At 44.1% G+C, this 21,687-nt stretch overlaps 1 protein-coding gene across 2 annotated transcripts in view; it reads right to left on the bottom strand.

Moving 5' to 3' along the window:
- The window catches only part of ism1 (isthmin 1), a 94,278-nt gene that overhangs the window by 50,819 nt on the left and 21,772 nt on the right, over positions 1 to 21,687 (bottom strand). For both annotated transcript variants that reach the window (XR_010460646.1, XM_065007801.1), the window contains exons 2-3: positions 9,670 to 9,894; positions 5,198 to 5,516 (exon numbers count right to left, since the gene is read on the bottom strand). Coding sequence is in view for 1 of the 2 variants with exons in the window: in XM_065007801.1 (XP_064863873.1) it covers positions 5,198 to 5,516; positions 9,670 to 9,894 (544 nt within the window). In the remaining variant the exon portion in view is untranslated. The remainder of the gene's footprint in view (positions 1 to 5,197; positions 5,517 to 9,669; positions 9,895 to 21,687) is intronic.

A 21,687-nucleotide genomic window follows, 5' to 3' on the forward strand; every position in this document is an offset into this window, starting at 1 on the left:
TCAGATATCTGCTAACTACACTGTAGTTATTATGGTGTCAGCTCTCTGCTAACTACACTGTAGTTATTATGGTGTCAGCTAACTACACTGTAGTTATTATTGTGTCAGCTATCTGCTAACTACACTGTAGTTATTATGGTGTCAGCTATCTGCTAACTACACTGTAGTTATTATGGTGTCAGCTAACTACACTGTAGTTATTATGGTGTCAGCTAACTACACTGTAGTTATTATGGTGTCAGCTAACTGCTAACTACACTGTAGTTATTATGGTGTCAGCTATCTGCTAACTACACTGTAGTTATTATGGTGTCAGCTATCTGCTAACTACACTGTAGTTATTATGGTGTCAGCTCTCTGCTAACTACACTGTAGTTATTATGGTGTCAGCTCTCTGCTAACTACACTGTAGTTATTATGGTGTCAGCTATCTGCTAACTACACTGTAGTTATTATGGTGTCAGCTAACTACACTGTAGTTATTATGGTGTCAGCTAACTACACTGTAGTTATTATGGTGTCAGCTAACTGCTAACTACACTGTAGTTATTATGGTGTCAGCTATCTGCTAACTACACTGTAGTTATTATGGTGTCAGCTCTCTGCTAACTACACTGTAGTTATTATGGTGTCAGCTATCTGCTAACTACACTGTCGTTATTATGGTGTCAGCTATCTGCTAACTACACTGTCGTTATTATGGTGTCAGCTATCTGCTAACTACACTGTAGTTATTATGGTGTCAGCTATCTGCTAACTACACTCTACTTATTATGGTGTCAGCAAACTACACTGTAGTTACTATGGTGTCAGATATCTGCTAACTACACTGTAGTTATTATGGTGTCAGCTCTCTGCTAACTACACTGTAGTTATTATGGTGTCAGCTAACTACACTGTAGTTATTATTGTGTCAGCTATCTGCTAACTACACTGTAGTTATTATGGTGTCAGCTATCTGCTAACTACACTGTAGTTATTATGGTGTCAGCTAACTACACTGTAGTTATTATGGTGTCAGCTAACTACACTGTAGTTATTATGGTGTCAGCTAACTGCTAACTACACTGTAGTTATTATGGTGTCAGCTATCTGCTAACTACACTGTAGTTATTATGGTGTCAGCTATCTGCTAACTACACTGTAGTTATTATGGTGTCAGCTCTCTGCTAACTACACTGTAGTTATTATGGTGTCAGCTCTCTGCTAACTACACTGTAGTTATTATGGTGTCAGCTATCTGCTAACTACACTGTAGTTATTATGGTGTCAGCTAACTACACTGTAGTTATTATGGTGTCAGCTAACTACACTGTAGTTATTATGGTGTCAGCTAACTGCTAACTACACTGTAGTTATTATGGTGTCAGCTATCTGCTAACTACACTGTAGTTATTATGGTGTCAGCTATCTGCTAACTACACTGTAGTTATTATGGTGTCAGCTCTCTGCTAACTACACTGTAGTTATTATGGTGTCAGCTCTCTGCTAACTACACTGTAGTTATTATGGTGTCAGCTCTCTGCTAACTACACTGTAGTTATTATGGTGTCAGCTATCTGCTAACTACACTGTCGTTATTATGGTGTCATCTATCTGCTAACTACACTGTAGTTATTATGGTGTCAGCTATCTGCTAACTACACTCTACTTATTATGGTGTCAGCAAACTACACTGTAGTTACTATGGTGTCAGATATCTGCTAACTACACTGTAGTTATTATGGTGTCAGCTCTCTGCTAACTACACTGTAGTTATTATGGTGTCAGCTAACTACACTGTAGTTATTATGGTGTCAGCTATCTGCTAACTACACTGTAGTTATTATGGTGTCAGCTATCTGCTAACTACACTGTAGTTATTATGGTGTCAGCTATCTGCTAACTACACTGTAGTTATTATGGTGTCAGCTATCTGCTAACTACACCGTAGTTATTATGGTGTCAGCTATCTGCTAACTACACTCTACTTATTATGGTGTCAGCTCTCTGCTAACTACACTGTAGTTATTATGGTGTCTGCTAACTACACTGTCGTTATTATGGTGTCAGCGGTCTGCAAACTACACTGTCGTTATTATGGTGTCAGCTATCTGCTAACTACACTGTAGTTATTATGGTGTCAGCTAACTACACTGTAGTTATTATGGTGTCAGCTAACTACACTGTAGTTATTATGGTGTCAGCTAACTGCTAACTACACTGTAGTTATTATGGTGTCAGCTATCTGCTAACTACACTGTAGTTATTATGGTGTCAGCTATCTGCTAACTACACTGTAGTTATTATGGTGTCAGCTCTCTGCTAACTACACTGTAGTTATTATGGTGTCAGCTCTCTGCTAACTACACTGTAGTTATTATGGTGTCAGCTATCTGCTAACTACACTGTAGTTATTATGGTGTCAGCTAACTACACTGTAGTTATTATGGTGTCAGCTAACTACACTGTAGTTATTATGGTGTCAGCTAACTGCTAACTACACTGTAGTTATTATGGTGTCAGCTATCTGCTAACTACACTGTAGTTATTATGGTGTCAGCTCTCTGCTAACTACACTGTAGTTATTATGGTGTCAGCTCTCTGCTAACTACACTGTAGTTATTATGGTGTCAGCTCTCTGCTAACTACACTGTAGTTATTATGGTGTCAGCTCTCTGCTAACTACACTGTAGTTATTATGGTGTCAGCTATCTGCTAACTACACTGTCGTTATTATGGTGTCAGCTATCTGCTAACTACACTGTAGTTATTATGGTGTCAGCTATCTGCTAACTACACTCTACTTATTATGGTGTCAGCAAACTACACTGTAGTTACTATGGTGTCAGATATCTGCTAACTACACTGTAGTTATTATGGTGTCAGCTCTCTGCTAACTACACTGTAGTTATTATGGTGTCAGCTAACTACACTGTAGTTATTATGGTGTCAGCTATCTGCTAACTACACTGTAGTTATTATGGTGTCAGCTATCTGCTAACTACACTGTAGTTATTATGGTGTCAGCTAACTACACTGTAGTTATTATGGTGTCAGCTATCTGCTAACTACACTGTAGTTATTATGGTGTCAACTAACTACACTGTAGTTATTATGGTGTCAGCTCTCTGCAAACTACACTGTAGTTATTATGGTGTCAGCCATCTGCAAACTACACTGTAGTTATTATGGTGTCAGCTAACTACACTGTAGTTATTATGGTGTCAGCTATCTGCTAACTACACTGTAGTTATTATGGTGTCAGCTAACTACACTGTAGTTATTATGGTGTCAGCTAACTACACTGTAGTTATTATGGTGTCAGCTATCTGCTAACTACACTGTTGTTATTATGGTGTCAGCTATCTGCTAACTACACTGTAGTTATTATGGTGTCAGCTATCTGCTAACTACACTGTAGTTATTATGGTGCTAGCTAATTACACTGTAGTTATTATGGTGTCAGCTATCTGCTAACTACACTGTAGTTATTATGGTGCTAGCTATTTACACTGTAGTTATTATGGTGCCAGCTAACTACACTGTAGTTATTATGGTGTCAGCTATCTGCTAACTACACTGTAGTTATTATGGTGTCAGCTATCTGCTAACTACACTCTACTTATTATGGTGTCAGCTCTCTGCTAACTACACTGTAGTTATTATGGTGTCTGCTAACTACACTGTCGTTATTATGGTGTCAGCAGTCTGCAAACTACACTGTCGTTATTATGGTGTCAGCTATCTGCTAACTACACTGTAGTTATTATGGTGTCAGCTAACTACACTGTAGTTATTATGGTGTCAGCTAACTACACTGTAGTTATTATGGTGTCAGCTAACTGCTAACTACACTGTAGTTATTATGGTGTCAGCTATCTGCTAACTACACTGTAGTTATTATGGTGTCAGCTATCTGCTAACTACACTGTAGTTATTATGGTGTCAGCTCTCTGCTAACTACACTGTAGTTATTATGGTGTCAGCTATCTGCTAACTACACTGTAGTTATTATGGTGTCAGCTCTCTGCTAACTACATTGTAGTTATTATGGTGTCAGCTATCTGCTAACTACACTGTAGTTATTATGGTGCCAGCTATCTGCTAACTACACTGTAGTTATTATGGTGCCAGCTATCTGCTAACTACACTGTAGTTATTATGGTGTCAGCTCTCTGCTAACTACACTGTAGTTATTATGGTGTCAGCTATCTGCTAACTACACTGTAGTTATTATGGTGTCAGCTATCTGCTAACTACACTGTAGTTATTATGGTGTCAGCTCTCTGCTAACTACACTGTCGTTATTATGGTGTCAGCTATCTGCTAACTACACTGTAGTTATTATGGTGTCAGCTATCTGCTAACTACACTCTACTTATTATGGTGTCAGCAAACTACACTGTAGTTACTATGGTGTCAGATATCTGCTAACTACACTGTAGTTATTATGGTGTCAGCTCTCTGCTAACTACACTGTAGTTATTATGGTGTCAGCTAACTACACTGTAGTTATTATGGTGTCAGCTATCTGCTAACTACACTGTAGTTATTATGGTGTCAGCTATCTGCTAACTACACTGTAGTTATTATGGTGTCAGCTATCTGCTAACTACACTGTAGTTATTATGGTGTCAGCTAACTACACTGTAGTTATTATGGTGTCAGCTATCTGCTAACTACACTGTAGTTATTATGGTGTCAACTAACTACACTGTAGTTATTATGGTGTCAGCTCTCTGCTAACTACACTGTAGTTATTATGGTGTCAGCTATCTGCTAACTACACTGTTGTTATTATGGTGTCAGCTATCTGCTAACTATCAGAACCAGACCACTAGACAGTCTATGTAGCTAGGTCACATCAGAACCAGACCTCTAGACTGTCTATGTAGCTAGGTACCATCAGAACCAGACCTCTAGACTGTCTATGTAGCTAGATCCCATCAGAACCAGACCTCTAGACTGTCTATGTAGCTAGGTCACATCAGAACCAGACCTCTAGACTGTCTATGTAGCTAGGTCACATCAGAACCAGACCTCTAGACTGTCTATGTAGCTAGGTCACATCAGAACCAGACCTCTAGACTGTCTATGTAGCTAGGTCACATCAGAACCAGACCTCTAGACTGTCTATGTAGCTAGGTCACATCAGAACCAGACCTCTAGACTGTCTATTTAGCTTGGTCCCCTCACACACACACACAACACTCACCATATTCAGTCTGAGCCTTGCTGGTGCCTCCTCCTCCTCCTCCTGCTCCTCCTCCTCTCCTCTCCCAGTCCCCAAGTGGCTTTAGGAAGTTACTATCCTCTGTGTTACCAACACCCCCTTTACCTCCCCCTCGTCCTTCTCCTTCTCCCCTGTAGGGCGCCTGCTCCTCGGGCCTGCGGGGGGTCGAGACCGAGGAGGAGGTGGAGGAGGTTTTCCACCAGTTTCTCCAGTTGGGAGCAGCCCATCCTGGTTTGTTCTCTTTCTTCAGGCCTTTCTCAGGCTCTGCTGCCTCTAGACCGTCCACCACCTCTATGGTCACCTGGAGGAGAGAGAGAGAGAGAGGCTCAGGGTCAAAGGTCAGAGTCTGTCTGGAGAAACAACTGCCCATTATGTATTGGAGTTGTACTTCATCAATGTCTGCATTGTTTCCTTCTAATACTACATTCTAGATATTTCTGACACAAAATACCAGTTGCTCTGATGTAACGATCACCCCTGAGCAGTCCCACTGAGCCCGTCTGGGTAGCAGCAGTCAAATTTAATGTGGTCCCCCCCTCCTTCCCTTCTGTCCTTCCTAACTCCTGTGCCTCCCAGAAGAGAGGGGCCAACCTCCACCCCAATACAATGCCCCAACTACCCCCTCACCCACCTCAATCCTCTCCACCTAAACAGTGAGTTCAAAGGGTCTGCTCAACCTCTCCAGGACATGAAGGATCTGTTCAACCTTCTCCAGGACATGAAGGATCTGTTCAACCTTCTCCAGGACATGAAGGATCTGCTCAACCTTCTCCAGGACATGAAGGATCTGTTCAACCTTCTCCAGGACATGAAGGATCTGTTCAACCTTCTCCAGGACATGAAGGATCTGCTCAACCTTCTCCAGGACATGAATGATCTGTTCAACCTTCTCCAGGACATGAAGGATCTGTTCAACCTTCTCCAGGACATGAAGGATCTGTTCAACCTTCTCCAGGACATGAAGGATCTGTTCAACCTTCTCCAGGACATGAAGGATCTGTTCAACCTTCTCCAGGACATGAAGGATCTGTTCAACCTTCTCCAGGACATGAAGGATCTGTTCAACCTTCTCCAGGACATGAAGGATCTGCTCAACCTTCTCCAGGACATGAAGGATCTGTTCAACCTTCTCCAGAACATGAAGGGTCTGCTCAACCTTCTCCAGAACATGAAGGGTCTGCTCAACCTTCTCCAGGACATGAAGGATCTGCTCAACCTTCTCCAGGACATGAAGGATCTGCTCAACATTCTCCAGAACATGAAGGATCTGCTCAACCTTCTCCAGGACATGAAGGATCTGCTCAACCTTCTCCAGAACATGAAGGGTCTGCTCAACCTTCTCCAGAACATGAAGGGTCTGCTCAACCTTCTCCAGGACATGAAGGATCTGCTCAACCTTCTCCAGAACATGAAGGGTCTGCTCAACCTTCTCCAGAACATGAAGGGTCTGCTCAACCTTCTCCAGAACATGAAGTGTCTGCTCAACCTTCTCCAGAACATGAAGGGTCTGCTCAAAATTCTCCAGGACATGAAGGGTCTGCTCAACCTTCTCCAGGACATGAAGGATATGCTCAACCTTCTCCAGGACATGAAGGATATGCTCAACCTTCTCCAGAACATGAATCTTAGGATCAAAGAGGTCCCCCCATACTCTCCTCCTCCTCTCACAGACCCCTCACTCATTGGTTCAATCGCTCCTTCTCCCCAGACCTGCTCCCTCTCTTCCTGCATCTTGAGATACCTATACCCTTCTCGTCTCCTCCTATACCCTGAACCCCCTCTGTCTTATTGTTGGCTCTTCTCCTCGTCTCCTCCTATACCCTGAACCCCCTCTGTCTTAATGTTGACTCTTCTCCTCGTCTCCTCCTATACCCTGAACCCCCTCTGTCTTATTGTTGACTCTTCTCCTCGTCTCCTCCTATACCCTGAACCCTGTCTTATTGTTGACTCTTCTCCTCGTCTCCTCCTATACCCTGAACCCTGTCTTAATGTTGACTCTTCTCCTCGTCTCCTCCTATACCCTGAACCCTGTCTTATTGTTGACTCTTCTCCTCGTCTCCTCCTATACCCTGAACCCTGTCTTAATGTTGTCTCTTCTCCTCTTCTCCTCCTATACCCTGAACCCCCTCTGTCTTAATGTTGACTCTTCTCCTCGTCTCCTCCTATACCCTGAACCCTGTCTTATTGTTGGCTCTTCTCCTCGTCTCCTCCTATACCCTGAACCCTGTCTTAATGTTGGCTCTTCTTCTCGTCTCCTCCTATACCCTGAACCCTGTCTTATTGTTGACTCTTCTCCTCTTCTCCTCCTATACCCTGAACCCTGTCTTATTGTTGACTCTTCTCCTCGTCTCCTCCTATACCCTGAACCCTGTCTTATTGTTGACTCTTCTCCTCCTATACCCTGAACCCCCTCTGTCTTATTGTTGACTCTTCTCCTCGTCTGCTCCTATACCCTGAACCCTGTCTTGTTGTTGACTCTTTTCCTCGTCTCCTCCTATACCCTGAACCCCCTCTGTCTTATTGTTGACTCTTCTCCTCGTCTCCTCCTATACCCTGAACCCTGTCTTATTGTTGACTCTTCTCCTCGTCTCCTCCTATACCCTGAACCCTGTCTTATTGTTGACTCTTCTCCTCGTCTCCTCCTATACCCTGAACCCCCTCTGTCTTATTGTTGACTCTTCTCCTCCTATACCCTGAACCCTGTCTTATTGTTGACTCTTCTCCTCGTCTCCTCCTATACCCTGAACCCTGTCTTAATGTTGACTCTTCTCCTCCTCTCCTCCTATACCCTGAACCCTGTCTTAATGTTGACTCTTCTCCTCGTCTCCTCCTATACCCTGAACCCCCTCTGTCTTAATGTTGACTCTTCTCCTCGTCTCCTCCTATACCCTGAACCCTGTCTTAATGTTGACTCTTCTCCTCGTCTCCTCCTATACCCTGAACCCTGTCTTAATGTTGACTCTTCTCCTCGTCTCCTCCTATACCCTGAACCCTGTCTTATTGTTGACTCTTCTCCTCTTCTCCTCCTATACCCTGAACCCCCTCTGTCTTATTGTTGACTCTTCTCGTCGTCTCCTCCTATACCCTGAACCCCCTCTGTTTTATTGTTGACTCTTCTCCTCGTCTCCTCCTATACCCTGAACCCCCTCTGTCTTAATGTTGACTCTTCTCCTCGTCTCCTCCTATACCCTGAACCCTGTCTTATTGTTGACTCTTCTCCTCCTAGACAAAGACAGAGAGAGAGAGAGAGAAGTGGGGAGATGGAAAGACAGAGACAGACAGACAGAGAGAGAGAGGGAGAGAAGTGGGGAGATGGAAAGACAGAGAGAGAGAGACAGGGACAGAGAGAGAGAGGGAGAGAGAGAGACCGGCAGAGACAGAGAGACAGAGAGAGAGAAGTGGGGAGATGGAAACACAGAGAGAGAGAGAGAGACAGGCAGAGAGAGGGGGGGACAGAGAGAGAGAGAGAGGGGGGGACAGAGAAAGAGAGGGAGAGACAGGCAGAGACAGAGAGAGACACAGGCAGAGACAGAGACAGAGAGGGGGGACAGAGAAAGGGGGAGATGGAAAGACAGAGACAGAGAGACAGAGAGAGAGAGAGAAGTGGGGAGATGGAAAGACAGAGAGAGAGAGAGAGAGACAGGGACAGAGAGAGAGAGAGAGACAGGCAGAGAGAGAGACAGAGAGGGGGGGGGGACAGAGAAAGGGGGTAGTGATGTGCACCAGTGTATTCTGCCTCTTCCTGTTTGCTCTTCCTGCTCGGTGTGCTTGGGCAGCCATGTGGTCACACACACACACACACACACACAATGTTCTTCGTGGGGACCTAAAATGTATTTCCATTCAAAATCCTATTTTCTCTAAACCTAACCCTTACCATAACACTAACCCTGACAAGTAACCCTAACCCTTACCATAACACTAACCCTGACCGGTAACCCTAAACCCTAACCCTATACGCTAACCCTATACCCATACCCTATACCCTATACCCATACCCTATACCCATACCCTATACCCTAACCCTATACCCATACCCTATACCCTAACCCTATACCCATACCCTATACCTATACCCTATACCCTAACCCTATACCCATACCCTATACCCTAACCCTATACCCATACCCTATACCCATACCCTATACCCAATACCCTATACCCTAACCCTATACCCATACCCTAACCCTATACCCTAACCCTATACCCATACCCTATACCCTACCCCTATACCCATACCCTAACCCTATACCCTAACCCTATACCCTATACCCTATCCATAATTGTAACTGTAACCTAATTCTAATCCCTAAAATTAAATTAGACTTTTTCCTCACGGGGAACCTGGGAAATGTCCCGACGAGGGAGAATATTCCTTGTTCGATTTTTAGGTCCCATACGGATAGAAGAACCAACCAACTCCATTTATTCATCTGTCTGTGTCTCAGTATTACCTGTATGTTGGGGTTCTGTCTGTTTATATCAGCCTTGGAGAGGTCAGGGAAGTTGCTGAGGTCCAGGAGGAAGGCCCCCGGCCCGTCTTTCTGCAGGCTGCCTCCGGTAGCATGACTCTGGGCCCAAGGGAGGGCAGCAGGCCTCTGGGCTGACCGGTGCTCTGGTCCTCTCCGCTCCCCTGGGCCCTGGTGGGCTGATGAACTGCTCTCTTCTCTGACATTATTCTAGAAGACGGAGAGGGGGGGGAAGCGAGAGAGAACGAGAGGGGGAGAGAAAGAGAGAGAACGAGAGGGGGAGAGAGAGAGACAGAGAGGAGGGGAGCAAGAGAGGGAGAGTGAGTGAGTGAGTGAGGGAGAGAGAGGGGGGGAGAGACAGAGAGAGAGAGAGAGAGAGAGAGGGAGAGGGGGGGAGCGAGAAAGAGATATTCCTTTCGATTACTTGATCATAAGGATGTAAATTTCCTTCATGACCCCCAAACAGAGGATCCAATCTAACCATAAACTCTGAAAATGATTATCACGCTACAAAGAAAAGAACACACAAGTCACAGCCAGTCAACTGCAAGTCATCTGGACAAAGTTCAGTTCACTCAACTACGTCAATTACCTGAAGTCAGACAAAGCAAGTGAGCTATTTTTAGTTGTTGATCACCTGTATTTAACCAGGTAGGCTAGTTGAGAACACCTTTATTTAACCAGGTAGGCTAGTTGAGAACACCTGTATTTAACCAGGTAGGCTAGTTGAGAACACCTGTATTTAACCAGGTAGGCTAGTTGAGAACACCTGTATTTAACCAGGTAGGCTAGTTGAGAACACCTGTATTTAACCAGGTAGGCTAGTTGAGAACACCTGTATTTAACCAGGTAGGCTAGTTGAGAACACCTGTATTTAACCAGGTAGGCTAGTTGAGAACACCTGTATTTAACCAGGTAGGCTAGTTGAGAACACCTGTATTTAACCAGGTAGGCTAGTTGAGAACACCTGTATTTAACCAGGTAGGCTAGTTGAGAACACCTTTATTTAACCAGGTAGGCTAGTTGAGAACACCTGTATTTAACCAGGTAGGCTAGTTGAGAACACCTTTATTTAACCAGGTAGGCTAGTTGAGAACACCTTTATTTAACCAGGTAGGCTAGTTGAGAACACCTTTATTTAACCAGGTAGGCTAGTTGAGAACACCTTTATTTAACCAGGTAGGCTAGTTGAGAACACCTTTATTTAACCAGGTAGGCTAGTTGAGAACACCTGTATTTAACCAGGTAGGCTAGTTGAGAACACCTGTATTTAACCAGGTAGGCTAGTTGAGAACACCTGTATTTAACCAGGTAGGCTAGTTGAGAACACCTGTATTTAACCAGGTAGGCAAGTTGAGAACACCTTTATTTAACCAGGTAGGCTAGTTGAGAACACCTGTATTTAACCAGGTAGGCTAGTTGAGAACACCTGTATTTAACCAGGTAGGCTAGTTGAGAACACCTGTATTTAACCAGGTAGGCTAGTTGAGAACACCTTTATTTAACCAGGTAGGCTAGTTGAGAACACCTGTATTTAACCAGGTAGGCTAGTTGAGAACACCTTTATTTAACCAGGTAGGCTAGTTGAGAACACCTTTATTTAACCAGGTAGGCTAGTTGAGAACACCTTTATTTAACCAGGTAGGCTAGTTGAGAACACCTGTATTTAACCAGGTAGGCTAGTTGAGAACACCTGTATTTAACCAGGTAGGCTAGTTGAGAACACCTGTATTTAACCAGGTAGGCTAGTTGAGAACACCTTTATTTAACCAGGTAGGCTAGTTGAGAACACCTTTATTTAACCAGGTAGGCTAGTTGAGAACACCTGTATTTAACCAGGTAGGCTAGTTGAGAACACCTGTAACCAGGTTTAACCAGGTAGGCTAGTTGAGAACACCTTTATTTAACCAGGTAGGCCAGTTGAGAACACCTTTATTTAACCAGGTAGGCCAGTTGAGAACACCTTTATTTAACCAGGTAGGCCAGTTGAGAACACCTTTATTTAACCAGGTAGGCCAGTTGAGAACACCTTTATTTAACCAGGTAGGCCAGTTGAGAACACCTTTATTTAACCAGGTAGGCCAGTTGAGAACACCTTTATTTAACCAGGTAGGCCAGTTGAGAACACCTTTATTTAACCAGGTAGGCTAGTTGAGAACACCTTTATTTAACCAGGTAGGCTAGTTGAGAACACCTTTATTTAACCATGTAGGCTAGTTGAGAACACCTGTATTTAACCAGGTAGGCTAGTTGAGAACACCTGTATTTAACCAGGTAGGCTAGTTGAGAACACCTTTATTTAACCAGGTAGGCTAGTTGAGAACACCTTTATTTAACCAGGTAGGCTAGTTGAGAACACCTGTATTTAACCAGGTAGGCTAGTTGAGAACACCTGTATTTAACCAGGTAGGCTAGTTGAGAACACCTGTATTTAACCAGGTAGGCTAGTTGAGAACACCTTTATTTAACCAGGTAGGCTAGTTGAGAACACCTTTATTTAACCAGGTAGGCCAGTTGAGAACACCTTTATTTAACCAGGTAGGCCAGTTGAGAACACCTTTATTTAACCAGGTAGGCCAGTTGAGAACACCTTTATTTAACCAGGTAGGCCAGTTGAGAACACCTTTATTTAACCAGGTAGGCCAGTTGAGAACACCTTTATTTAACCAGGTAGGCCAGTTGAGAACACCTTTATTTAACCAGGTAGGCCAGTTGAGAACACCTTTATTTAACCAGGTAGGCTAGTTGAGAACACCTGTATTTAACCAGGTAGGCTAGTTGAGAACACCTTTATTTAACCAGGTAGGCTAGTTGAGAACACCTTTATTTAACCAGGTAGGCTAGTTGAGAACACCTTTATTTAACCAGGTAGGCTAGTTGAGAACACCTGTATTTAACCAGGTAGGCTAGTTGAGAACACCTGTATTTAACCAGGTAGGCTAGTTGAGAACACCTGTATTTAACCAGGTAGGCTAGTTGAGAACACCTGTATTTAACCAGGTAGGCTAGTTGAGAACACCTTTATTTAACCAGGTAGGCTAGTTGAGAACACCTTTATTTAACCAGGTAGGCTAGTTGAGAACACCTGTATTTAACCAGGTAGGCTAGTTGAGAACACCTTTATTTAACCAGGTAGGCCAGTTGAGAACACCTTTATTTAACCAGGTAGGCCAGTTGAGAACACCTTTATTTAACCAGGTAGGCCAGTTGAGAACACCTTTATTTAACCAGGTAGGCCAGTTGAGAACACCTTTATTTAACCAGGTAGGCCAGTTGAGAACACCTTTATTTAACCAGGTAGGCCAGTTGAGAACACCTTTATTTAACCAGGTAGGCCAGTTGAGAACACCTTTATTTAACCAGGTAGGCTAGTTGAGAACACCTTTATTTAACCAGGTAGGCTAGTTGAGAACACCTTTATTTAACCATGTAGGCTAGTTGAGAACACCTGTATTTAACCAGGTAGGCTAGTTGAGAACACCTGTATTTAACCAGGTAGGCTAGTTGAGAACACCTTTATTTAACCAGGTAGGCTAGTTGAGAACACCTTTATTTAACCAGGTAGGCTAGTTGAGAACACCTGTATTTAACCAGGTAGGCTAGTTGAGAACACCTGTATTTAACCAGGTAGGCTAGTTGAGAACACCTGTATTTAACCAGGTAGGCTAGTTGAGAACACCTTTATTTAACCAGGTAGGCTAGTTGAGAACACCTTTATTTAACCAGGTAGGCCAGTTGAGAACACCTTTATTTAACCAGGTAGGCCAGTTGAGAACACCTTTATTTAACCAGGTAGGCCAGTTGAGAACACCTTTATTTAACCAGGTAGGCCAGTTGAGAACACCTTTATTTAACCAGGTAGGCTAGTTGAGAACACCTTTATTTAACCAGGTAGGCTAGTTGAGAACACCTGTATTTAACCAGGTAGGCTAGTTGAGAACACCTGTATTTAACCAGGTAGGCTAGTTGAGAACACCTGTATTTAACCAGGTAGGCTAGTTGAGAACACCTGTATTTAACCAGGTAGGCTAGTTGAGAACACCTTTATTTAACCAGGTAGGCTAGTTGAGAACACCTGTATTTAACCAGGTAGGCTAGTTGAGAACACCTGTATTTAACCAGGTAGGCTAGTTGAGAACACCTGTATTTAACCAGGTAGGCTAGTTGAGAACACCTGTATTTAACCAGGTAGGCTAGTTGAGAACACCTGTATTTAACCAGGTAGGCTAGTTGAGAACACCTTTATTTAACCAGGTAGGCTAGTTGAGAACACCTTTATTTAACCAGGTAGGCTAGTTGAGAACACCTGTATTTAACCAGGTAGGCTAGTTGAGAACACCTGTATTTAACCAGGTAGGCTAGTTGAGAACACCTGTATTTAACCAGGTAGGCTAGTTGAGAACACCTGTATTTAACCAGGTAGGCTAGTTGAGAACACCTTTATTTAACCAGGTAGGCTAGTTGAGAACACCTTTATTTAACCAGGTAGGCTAGTTGAGAACACCTGTATTTAACCAGGTAGGCTAGTTGAGAACACCTTTATTTAACCAGGTAGGCCAGTTGAGAACACCTTTATTTAACCAGGTAGGCCAGTTGAGAACACCTTTATTTAACCAGGTAGGCCAGTTGAGAACACCTTTATTTAACCAGGTAGGCCAGTTGAGAACACCTTTATTTAACCAGGTAGGCCAGTTGAGAACACCTTTATTTAACCAGGTAGGCCAGTTGAGAACACCTTTATTTAACCAGGTAGGCCAGTTGAGAACACCTTTATTTAACCAGGTAGGCCAGTTGAGAACACCTTTATTTAACCAGGTAGGCCAGTTGAGAACACCTTTATTTAACCAGGTAGGCCAGTTGAGAACACCTTTATTTAACCAGGTAGGCCAGTTGAGAACACCTGTATTTAACCAGGTAGGCTAGTTGAGAACACCTTTATTTAACCAGGTAGGCTAGTTGAGAACACCTTTATTTAACCAGGTAGGCTAGTTGAGAACACCTGTATTTAACCAGGTAGGCTAGTTGAGAACACCTGTATTTAACCAGGTAGGCTAGTTGAGAACACCTGTATTTAACCAGGTAGGCTAGTTGAGAACACCTGTATTTAACCAGGTAGGCTAGTTGAGAACACCTTTATTTAACCAGGTAGGCTAGTTGAGAACACCTTTATTTAACCAGGTAGGCTAGTTGAGAACACCTTTATTTAACCAGGTAGGCTAGTTGAGAACACCTGTATTTAACCAGGTAGGCTAGTTGAGAACACCTTTATTTAACCAGGTAGGCTAGTTGAGAACACCTTTATTTAACCAGGTAGGCTAGTTGAGAACACCTGTATTTAACCAGGTAGGCTAGTTGAGAACACCTGTATTTAACCAGGTAGGCTAGTTGAGAACACCTGTATTTAACCAGGTAGGCTAGTTGAGAACACCTGTATTTAACCAGGTAGGCTAGTTGAGAACACCTGTATTTAACCAGGTAGGCTAGTTGAGAACACCTTTATTTAACCAGGTAGGCTAGTTGAGAACACCTTTATTTAACCAGGTAGGCTAGTTGAGAACACCTTTATTTAACCAGGTAGGCTAGTTGAGAACACCTTTATTTAACCAGGTAGGCTAGTTGAGAACACCTGTATTTAACCAGGTAGGCTAGTTGAGAACACCTTTATTTAACCAGGTAGGCTAGTTGAGAACACCTTTATTTAACCAGGTAGGCTAGTTGAGAACACCTTTATTTAACCAGGTAGGCTAGTTGAGAACACCTGTATTTAACCAGGTAGGCTAGTTGAGAACACCTGTATTTAACCAGGTAGGCTAGTTGAGAACACCTGTATTTAACCAGGTAGGCTAGTTGAGAACACCTGTATTTAACCAGGTAGGCTAGTTGAGAACACCTTTATTTAACCAGGTAGGCTAGTTGAGAACACCTTTATTTAACCAGGTAGGCTAGTTGAGAACACCTGTATTTAACCAGGTAGGCTAGTTGAGAACACCTGTATTTAACCAGGTAGGCTAGTTGAGAACACCTGTATTTAACCAGGTAGGCTAGTTGAGAACACCTGTATTTAACCAGGTAGGCTAGTTGAGAACACCTTTATTTAACCAGGTAGGCTAGTTGAGAACACCTGTATTTAACCAGGTAGGCTAGTTGAGAACACCTTTATTTAACCAGGTAGGCTAGTTGAGAACACCTGTATTTAACCAGGTAGGCTAGTTGAGAACACCTGTATTTAACCAGGTAGGCTAGTTGAGAACACCTTTATTTAACCAGGTAGGCTAGTTGAGAACACCTGTATTTAACCAGGTAGGCTAGTTGAGAACACCTGTATTTAACCAGGTAGGCTAGTTGAGAACACCTGTATTTAACCAGGTAGGCTAGTTGAGAACACCTGTATTTAACCAGGTAGGCTAGTTGAGAACACCTGTATTTAACCAGGTAGGCTAGTTGAGAACACCTTTATTTAACCAGGTAGGCTAGTTGAGAACACCTTTATTTAACCAGGTAGGCTAGTTGAGAACACCTTTATTTAACCAGGTAGGCTAGTTGAGAACACCTGTATTTAACCAGGTAGGCTAGTTGAGAACACCTGTATTTAACCAGGTAGGCTAGTTGAGAACACCTGTATTTAACCAGGTAGGCTAGTTGAGAACACCTTTATTTAACCAGGTAGGCTAGTTGAGAACACCTGTATTTAACCAGGTAGGCTAGTTGAGAACACCTGTATTTAACCAGGTAGGCTAGTTGAGAACACCTGTATTTAACCAGGTAGGCTAGTTGAGAACACCTTTATTTAACCAGGTAGGCCAGTTGAGAACACCTTTATTTAACCAGGTAGGCCAGTTGAGAACACCTTTATTTAACCAGGTAGGCCAGTTGAGAACACCTTTATTTAACCAGGTAGGCCAGTTGAGAACACCTTTATTTAACCAGGTAGGCCAGTTGAGAACACCTTTATTTAACCAGGTAGGCCAGTTGAGAACACCTTTATTTAACCAGGTAGGCCAGTTGAGAACACCTTTATTTAACCAGGTAGGCCAGTTGAGAACACCTTTATTTAACCAGGTAGGCCAGTTGAGAACACCTTTATTTAACCAGGTAGGCCAGTTGAGAACACCTGTATTTAACCAGGTAGGCTAGTTGAGAACACCTTTATTTAACCAGGTAGGCTAGTTGAGAACACCTTTATTTAACCAGGTAGGCTAGTTGAGAACACCTGTATTTAACCAGGTAGGCTAGTTGAGAACACCTGTATTTAACCAGGTAGGCTAGTTGAGAACACCTGTATTTAACCAGGTAGGCTAGTTGAGAACACCTGTATTTAACCAGGTAGGCTAGTTGAGAACACCTTTATTTAACCAGGTAGGCTAGTTGAGAACACCTTTATTTAACCAGGTAGGCTAGTTGAGAACACCTTTATTTAACCAGGTAGGCTAGTTGAGAACACCTGTATTTAACCAGGTAGGCTAGTTGAGAACACCTTTATTTAACCAGGTAGGCTAGTTGAGAACACCTTTATTTAACCAGGTAGGCTAGTTGAGAACACCTGTATTTAACCAGGTAGGCTAGTTGAGAACACCTGTATTTAACCAGGTAGGCTAGTTGAGAACACCTGTATTTAACCAGGTAGGCTAGTTGAGAACACCTGTATTTAACCAGGTAGGCTAGTTGAGAACACCTGTATTTAACCAGGTAGGCTAGTTGAGAACACCTTTATTTAACCAGGTAGGCTAGTTTAGAACACCTTTATTTAACCAGGTAGGCTAGTTGAGAACACCTTTATTTAACCAGGTAGGCTAGTTGAGAACACCTGTATTTAACCAGGTAGGCTAGTTGAGAACACCTTTATTTAACCAGGTAGGCTAGTTGAGAACACCTTTATTTAACCAGGTAGGCTAGTTGAGAACACCTGTATTTAACCAGGTAGGCTAGTTGAGAACACCTGTATTTAACCAGGTAGGCTAGTTGAGAACACCTGTATTTAACCAGGTAGGCTAGTTGAGAACACCTGTATTTAACCAGGTAGGCTAGTTGAGAACACCTGTATTTAACCAGGTAGGCTAGTTGAGAACACCTTTATTTAACCAGGTAGGCTAGTAGAGAACACCTTTATTTAACCAGGTAGGCTAGTTGAGAACACCTGTATTTAACCAGGTAGGCTAGTTGAGAACACCTTTATTTAACCAGGTAGGCTAGTTGATAACACCTGTATTTAACCAGGTAGGCTAGTTGAGAACACCTTTATTTAACCAGGTAGGCTAGTTGAGAACACCTGTATTTAACCAGGTAGGCTAGTTGAGAACACCTGTATTTAACCAGGTAGGCTAGTTGAGAACACCTTTATTTAACCAGGTAGGCTAGTTGAGAACACCTGTATTTAACCAGGTAGGCTAGTTGAGAACACCTGTATTTAACCAGGTAGGCTAGTTGAGAACACCTTTATTTAACCAGGTAGGCTAGTTGAGAACACCTTTATTTAACCAGGTAGGCTAGTTGAGAACACCTGTATTTAACCAGGTAGGCTAGTTGAGAACACCTGTATTTAACCAGGTAGGCTAGTTGAGAACACCTGTATTTAACCAGGTAGGCTAGTTGAGAACACCTGTATTTAACCAGGTAGGCTAGTTGAGAACACCTTTATTTAACCAGGTAGGCTAGTTGAGAACACCTGTATTTAACCAGGTAGGCTAGTTGAGAACACCTGTATTTAACCAGGTAGGCTAGTTGAGAACACCTGTATTTAACCAGGTAGGCTAGTTGAGAACACCTGTATTTAACCAGGTAGGCTAGTTGAGAACACCTGTATTTAACCAGGTAGGCTAGTTGAGAACACCTGTATTTAACCAGGTAGGCTAGTTGAGAACACCTGTATTTAACCAGGTAGGCTAGTTGAGAACACCTGTATTTAACCAGGTAGGCTAGTTGAGAACACCTGTATTTAACCAGGTAGGCTAGTTGAGAACAACTGTATTTAACCAGGTAGGCTAGTTGAGAACACCTGTATTTAACCAGGTAGGCTAGTTGAGAACACCTGTATTTAACCAGGTAGGCTAGTTGAGAACACCTGTATTTAACCAGGTAGGCTAGTTGAGAACACCTGTATTTAACCAGGTAGGCTAGTTGAGAACAACTGTATTTAACCAGGTAGGCTAGTTGAGAACACCTGTATTTAACCAGGTAGGCTAGTTGAGAACACCTTTATTTAACCAGGTAGGCTAGTTGAGAACACCTGTATTTAACCAGGTAGGCTAGTTGAGAACACCTTTATTTAACCAGGTAGGCTAGTTGAGAACACCTGTATTTAACCAGGTAGGCTAGTTGAAAACACCTTTATTTAACCAGGTAGGCCAGTTGAGAACACCTTTATTTAACCAGGTATGCTAGTTGAGAACACCTGTATTTAACAAGGTAGGCCAGTTGAGAACACCTTTATTTAACCAGGTAGGCTAGTTGAGAACACCTTTATTTAACCAGGTAGGCTAGTTGAGAACACCTTTATTTAACCAGGTCGGCTAGTTGAGAACACCTGTATTTAACCAGGTAGGCTAGTTGAGAACACCTTTATTTAACCAGGTAGGCTAGTTGAGAACACCTTTATTTAACCAGGTCGGCTAGTTGAGAACACCTGTATTTAACCAGGTAGGCTAGTTGAGAACACCTGTATTTAACCAGGTAGGCTAGTTGAGAACACCTTTATTTAACCAGGTAGGCTAGTTGAGAACACCTTTATTTAACCAGGTCGGCTAGTTGAGAACACCTGTATTTAACCAGGTAGGCTAGTTGAGAACAAGTTCTCATTTACAACTGCGACCTGGCCAAGATAAAGCAAAGCAGCGCGACACATGGAATAAACAAGCGTACGGTCAAAAACACAATAGAAAAGTCTATATACAGTGTGTGCAAATGTAGTGAAATTGGGGAGATAAGGACAACCACTGTGTCAGGGTGAAAGATAACATATGCAGTCAATTTGACCTTCCTTAAACCAACAGAAAGGGAACCATTTCTTACGGCTCAGGTCTCCTGTTATTTCTGTGCCAGTTTGAGGGATGGGGAGGGTCAGTCTCTTCCTGTACAGCTGCCCCCCCATAGAGACCTAGCTGACCTGACCCCCATAAAGAAACACTTAGCTACATTAGATTGATATTTCAGGATGACAGGGAAACATGGTTTACATGGACATGACAGAGGGCAGAGGGTTCAACCAGTCCTAACCAGCTGCACCAGTCCAAACCAGCTGACCCAGTCTAAACCAGCTGACCCAGTCCAAACCAGCTGACCCAGTCTAAACCAGCTGACCCAGTCTAAACCAGTTGACCCAGTCCAAACCAGCTGACCCAGTCCAAACCAGCTGACACAGTCTCACACTAGAGGGCAGAGGGTTCAACCAGTCCAAACCAGCTGCCCCAGTCCAAACCAGCTGACCCAGTCCTAACCAGCTGACCCAGTCTAAACCAGCTGAGCCAGTCCAAACCAGCTGACCCAGTCTCACACTAGAGGGCAGAGGGTTCAACCAATCCAAACAAGCTGCCCCAGTCCAAACCAGCTGACCCAGTCTAAACCAGCTGCCCCAGTCTCACACTAGAGGGCAGAGGGTTCAACCAGTCTAAACCAGCTGCCCCAGTCCAAACCAGCTGCCACAGTCCAAACCAGCTCCCCCAGTCCAAACCAGCTGACCCAGTCCAAACCAGCTGACCCAGTCTCACACTAGAGGGCAGAGGGTTCAACCAGTCCAAACCAGCTGCCCCAGTCCAAACCAGCTGTCCCAGTCTAACCCAGGTGCCCCAGTCTAAACCAGCTGACCCAGTCCAAACCAGCTGACCCAGTCTCACACTAGAGGGCAGAGGGTTCAACCAGTCTAAACCAGCTGCCCCAGTCTAAACCAGCTGCCCCAGTCCAAACCAGCTGCCCCAGTCTAAACCAGCTGCCCCAGTCTAAACCAGCTGCCCCAGTCTAAACCAGCTGCCCCAGTCCAAACCAGCTGACCCAGTCTAAACCAGCTGCCCCAGTCCAAACCAGCTGCCCCAGTCTAAACCAGCTGCCCCAGTCTAAACCAGCTGCCCCAGTCTAAACCAGCTGCCCCAGTCTCATACTAGAGGGCAGAGGGTTCAACCAGTCTAACCCAGCTGCCCCAGTCCAAACCAGCTGCCCCAGTCCAAACCAGCTGACCCAGTCTCACACTAGAGGGCAGAGGGTTCAACCAGTCTAAACCAGCTGACCCAGTCTAAACCAGCTGTCCCAGTCCAATCCAGCTGACCCAGTCTCACATTAGAGGTCAGAGGGTTCAACCAGTCCTAACCAGCTGCACCAGTCCAAACCAGCTGACCCAGTCCAAACCAGCTGACCCAGTCTAAACCAGCTGACCCAGTCCAAACCAGCTGACCCAGTCCAAACCAGCTGACCCAGTCTAAACCAGCTGCCCCAGTCTAAACCAGCTGCCCCAGTCTAAACCAGCTGCCCCAGTCTAAACCAGCTGCCCCAGTCTCATACTAGAGGGCAGAGGGTTCAACCAGTCTAACCCAGCTGCCCCAGTCCAAACCAGCTGCCCCAGTCCAAACCAGCTGACCCAGTCTCACACTAGAGGGCAGAGGGTTCAACCAGTCTAAACCAGCTGACCCAGTCTAAACCAGCTGTCCCAGTCCAATCCAGCTGACCCAGTCTCACATTAGAGGTCAGAGGGTTCAACCAGTCCAAACCAGCTGCACCAGTCCAAACCAGCTGACCCAGTCCAAACCAGCTGACCCAGTCTAAACCAGCTGACCCAGTCCAAACAGGCTGACCCAGTCTAAACCAGCTGACCCAGTCTAAACCAGTTGACCCAGTCCAAACCAGCTGACCCAGTCCAAACCAGCTGACCCAGTCCAAACCAGCTGACACAGTCTCACACTAGAGGGCAGAGGGTTCAACCAGTCCAAACCAGCTGCCCCAGTCCAAACCAGCTGACCCAGTCCTAACCAGCTGACCCAGTCTAAACCAGCTGAGCCAGTCCAAACCAGCTGACCCAGTCTC

Source organism: Oncorhynchus nerka, linkage group LG23, assembly GCF_034236695.1.
Source record: "Oncorhynchus nerka isolate Pitt River linkage group LG23, Oner_Uvic_2.0, whole genome shotgun sequence".
In the NCBI taxonomy this organism is placed as follows: domain Eukaryota; kingdom Metazoa; phylum Chordata; class Actinopteri; order Salmoniformes; family Salmonidae; genus Oncorhynchus; species Oncorhynchus nerka.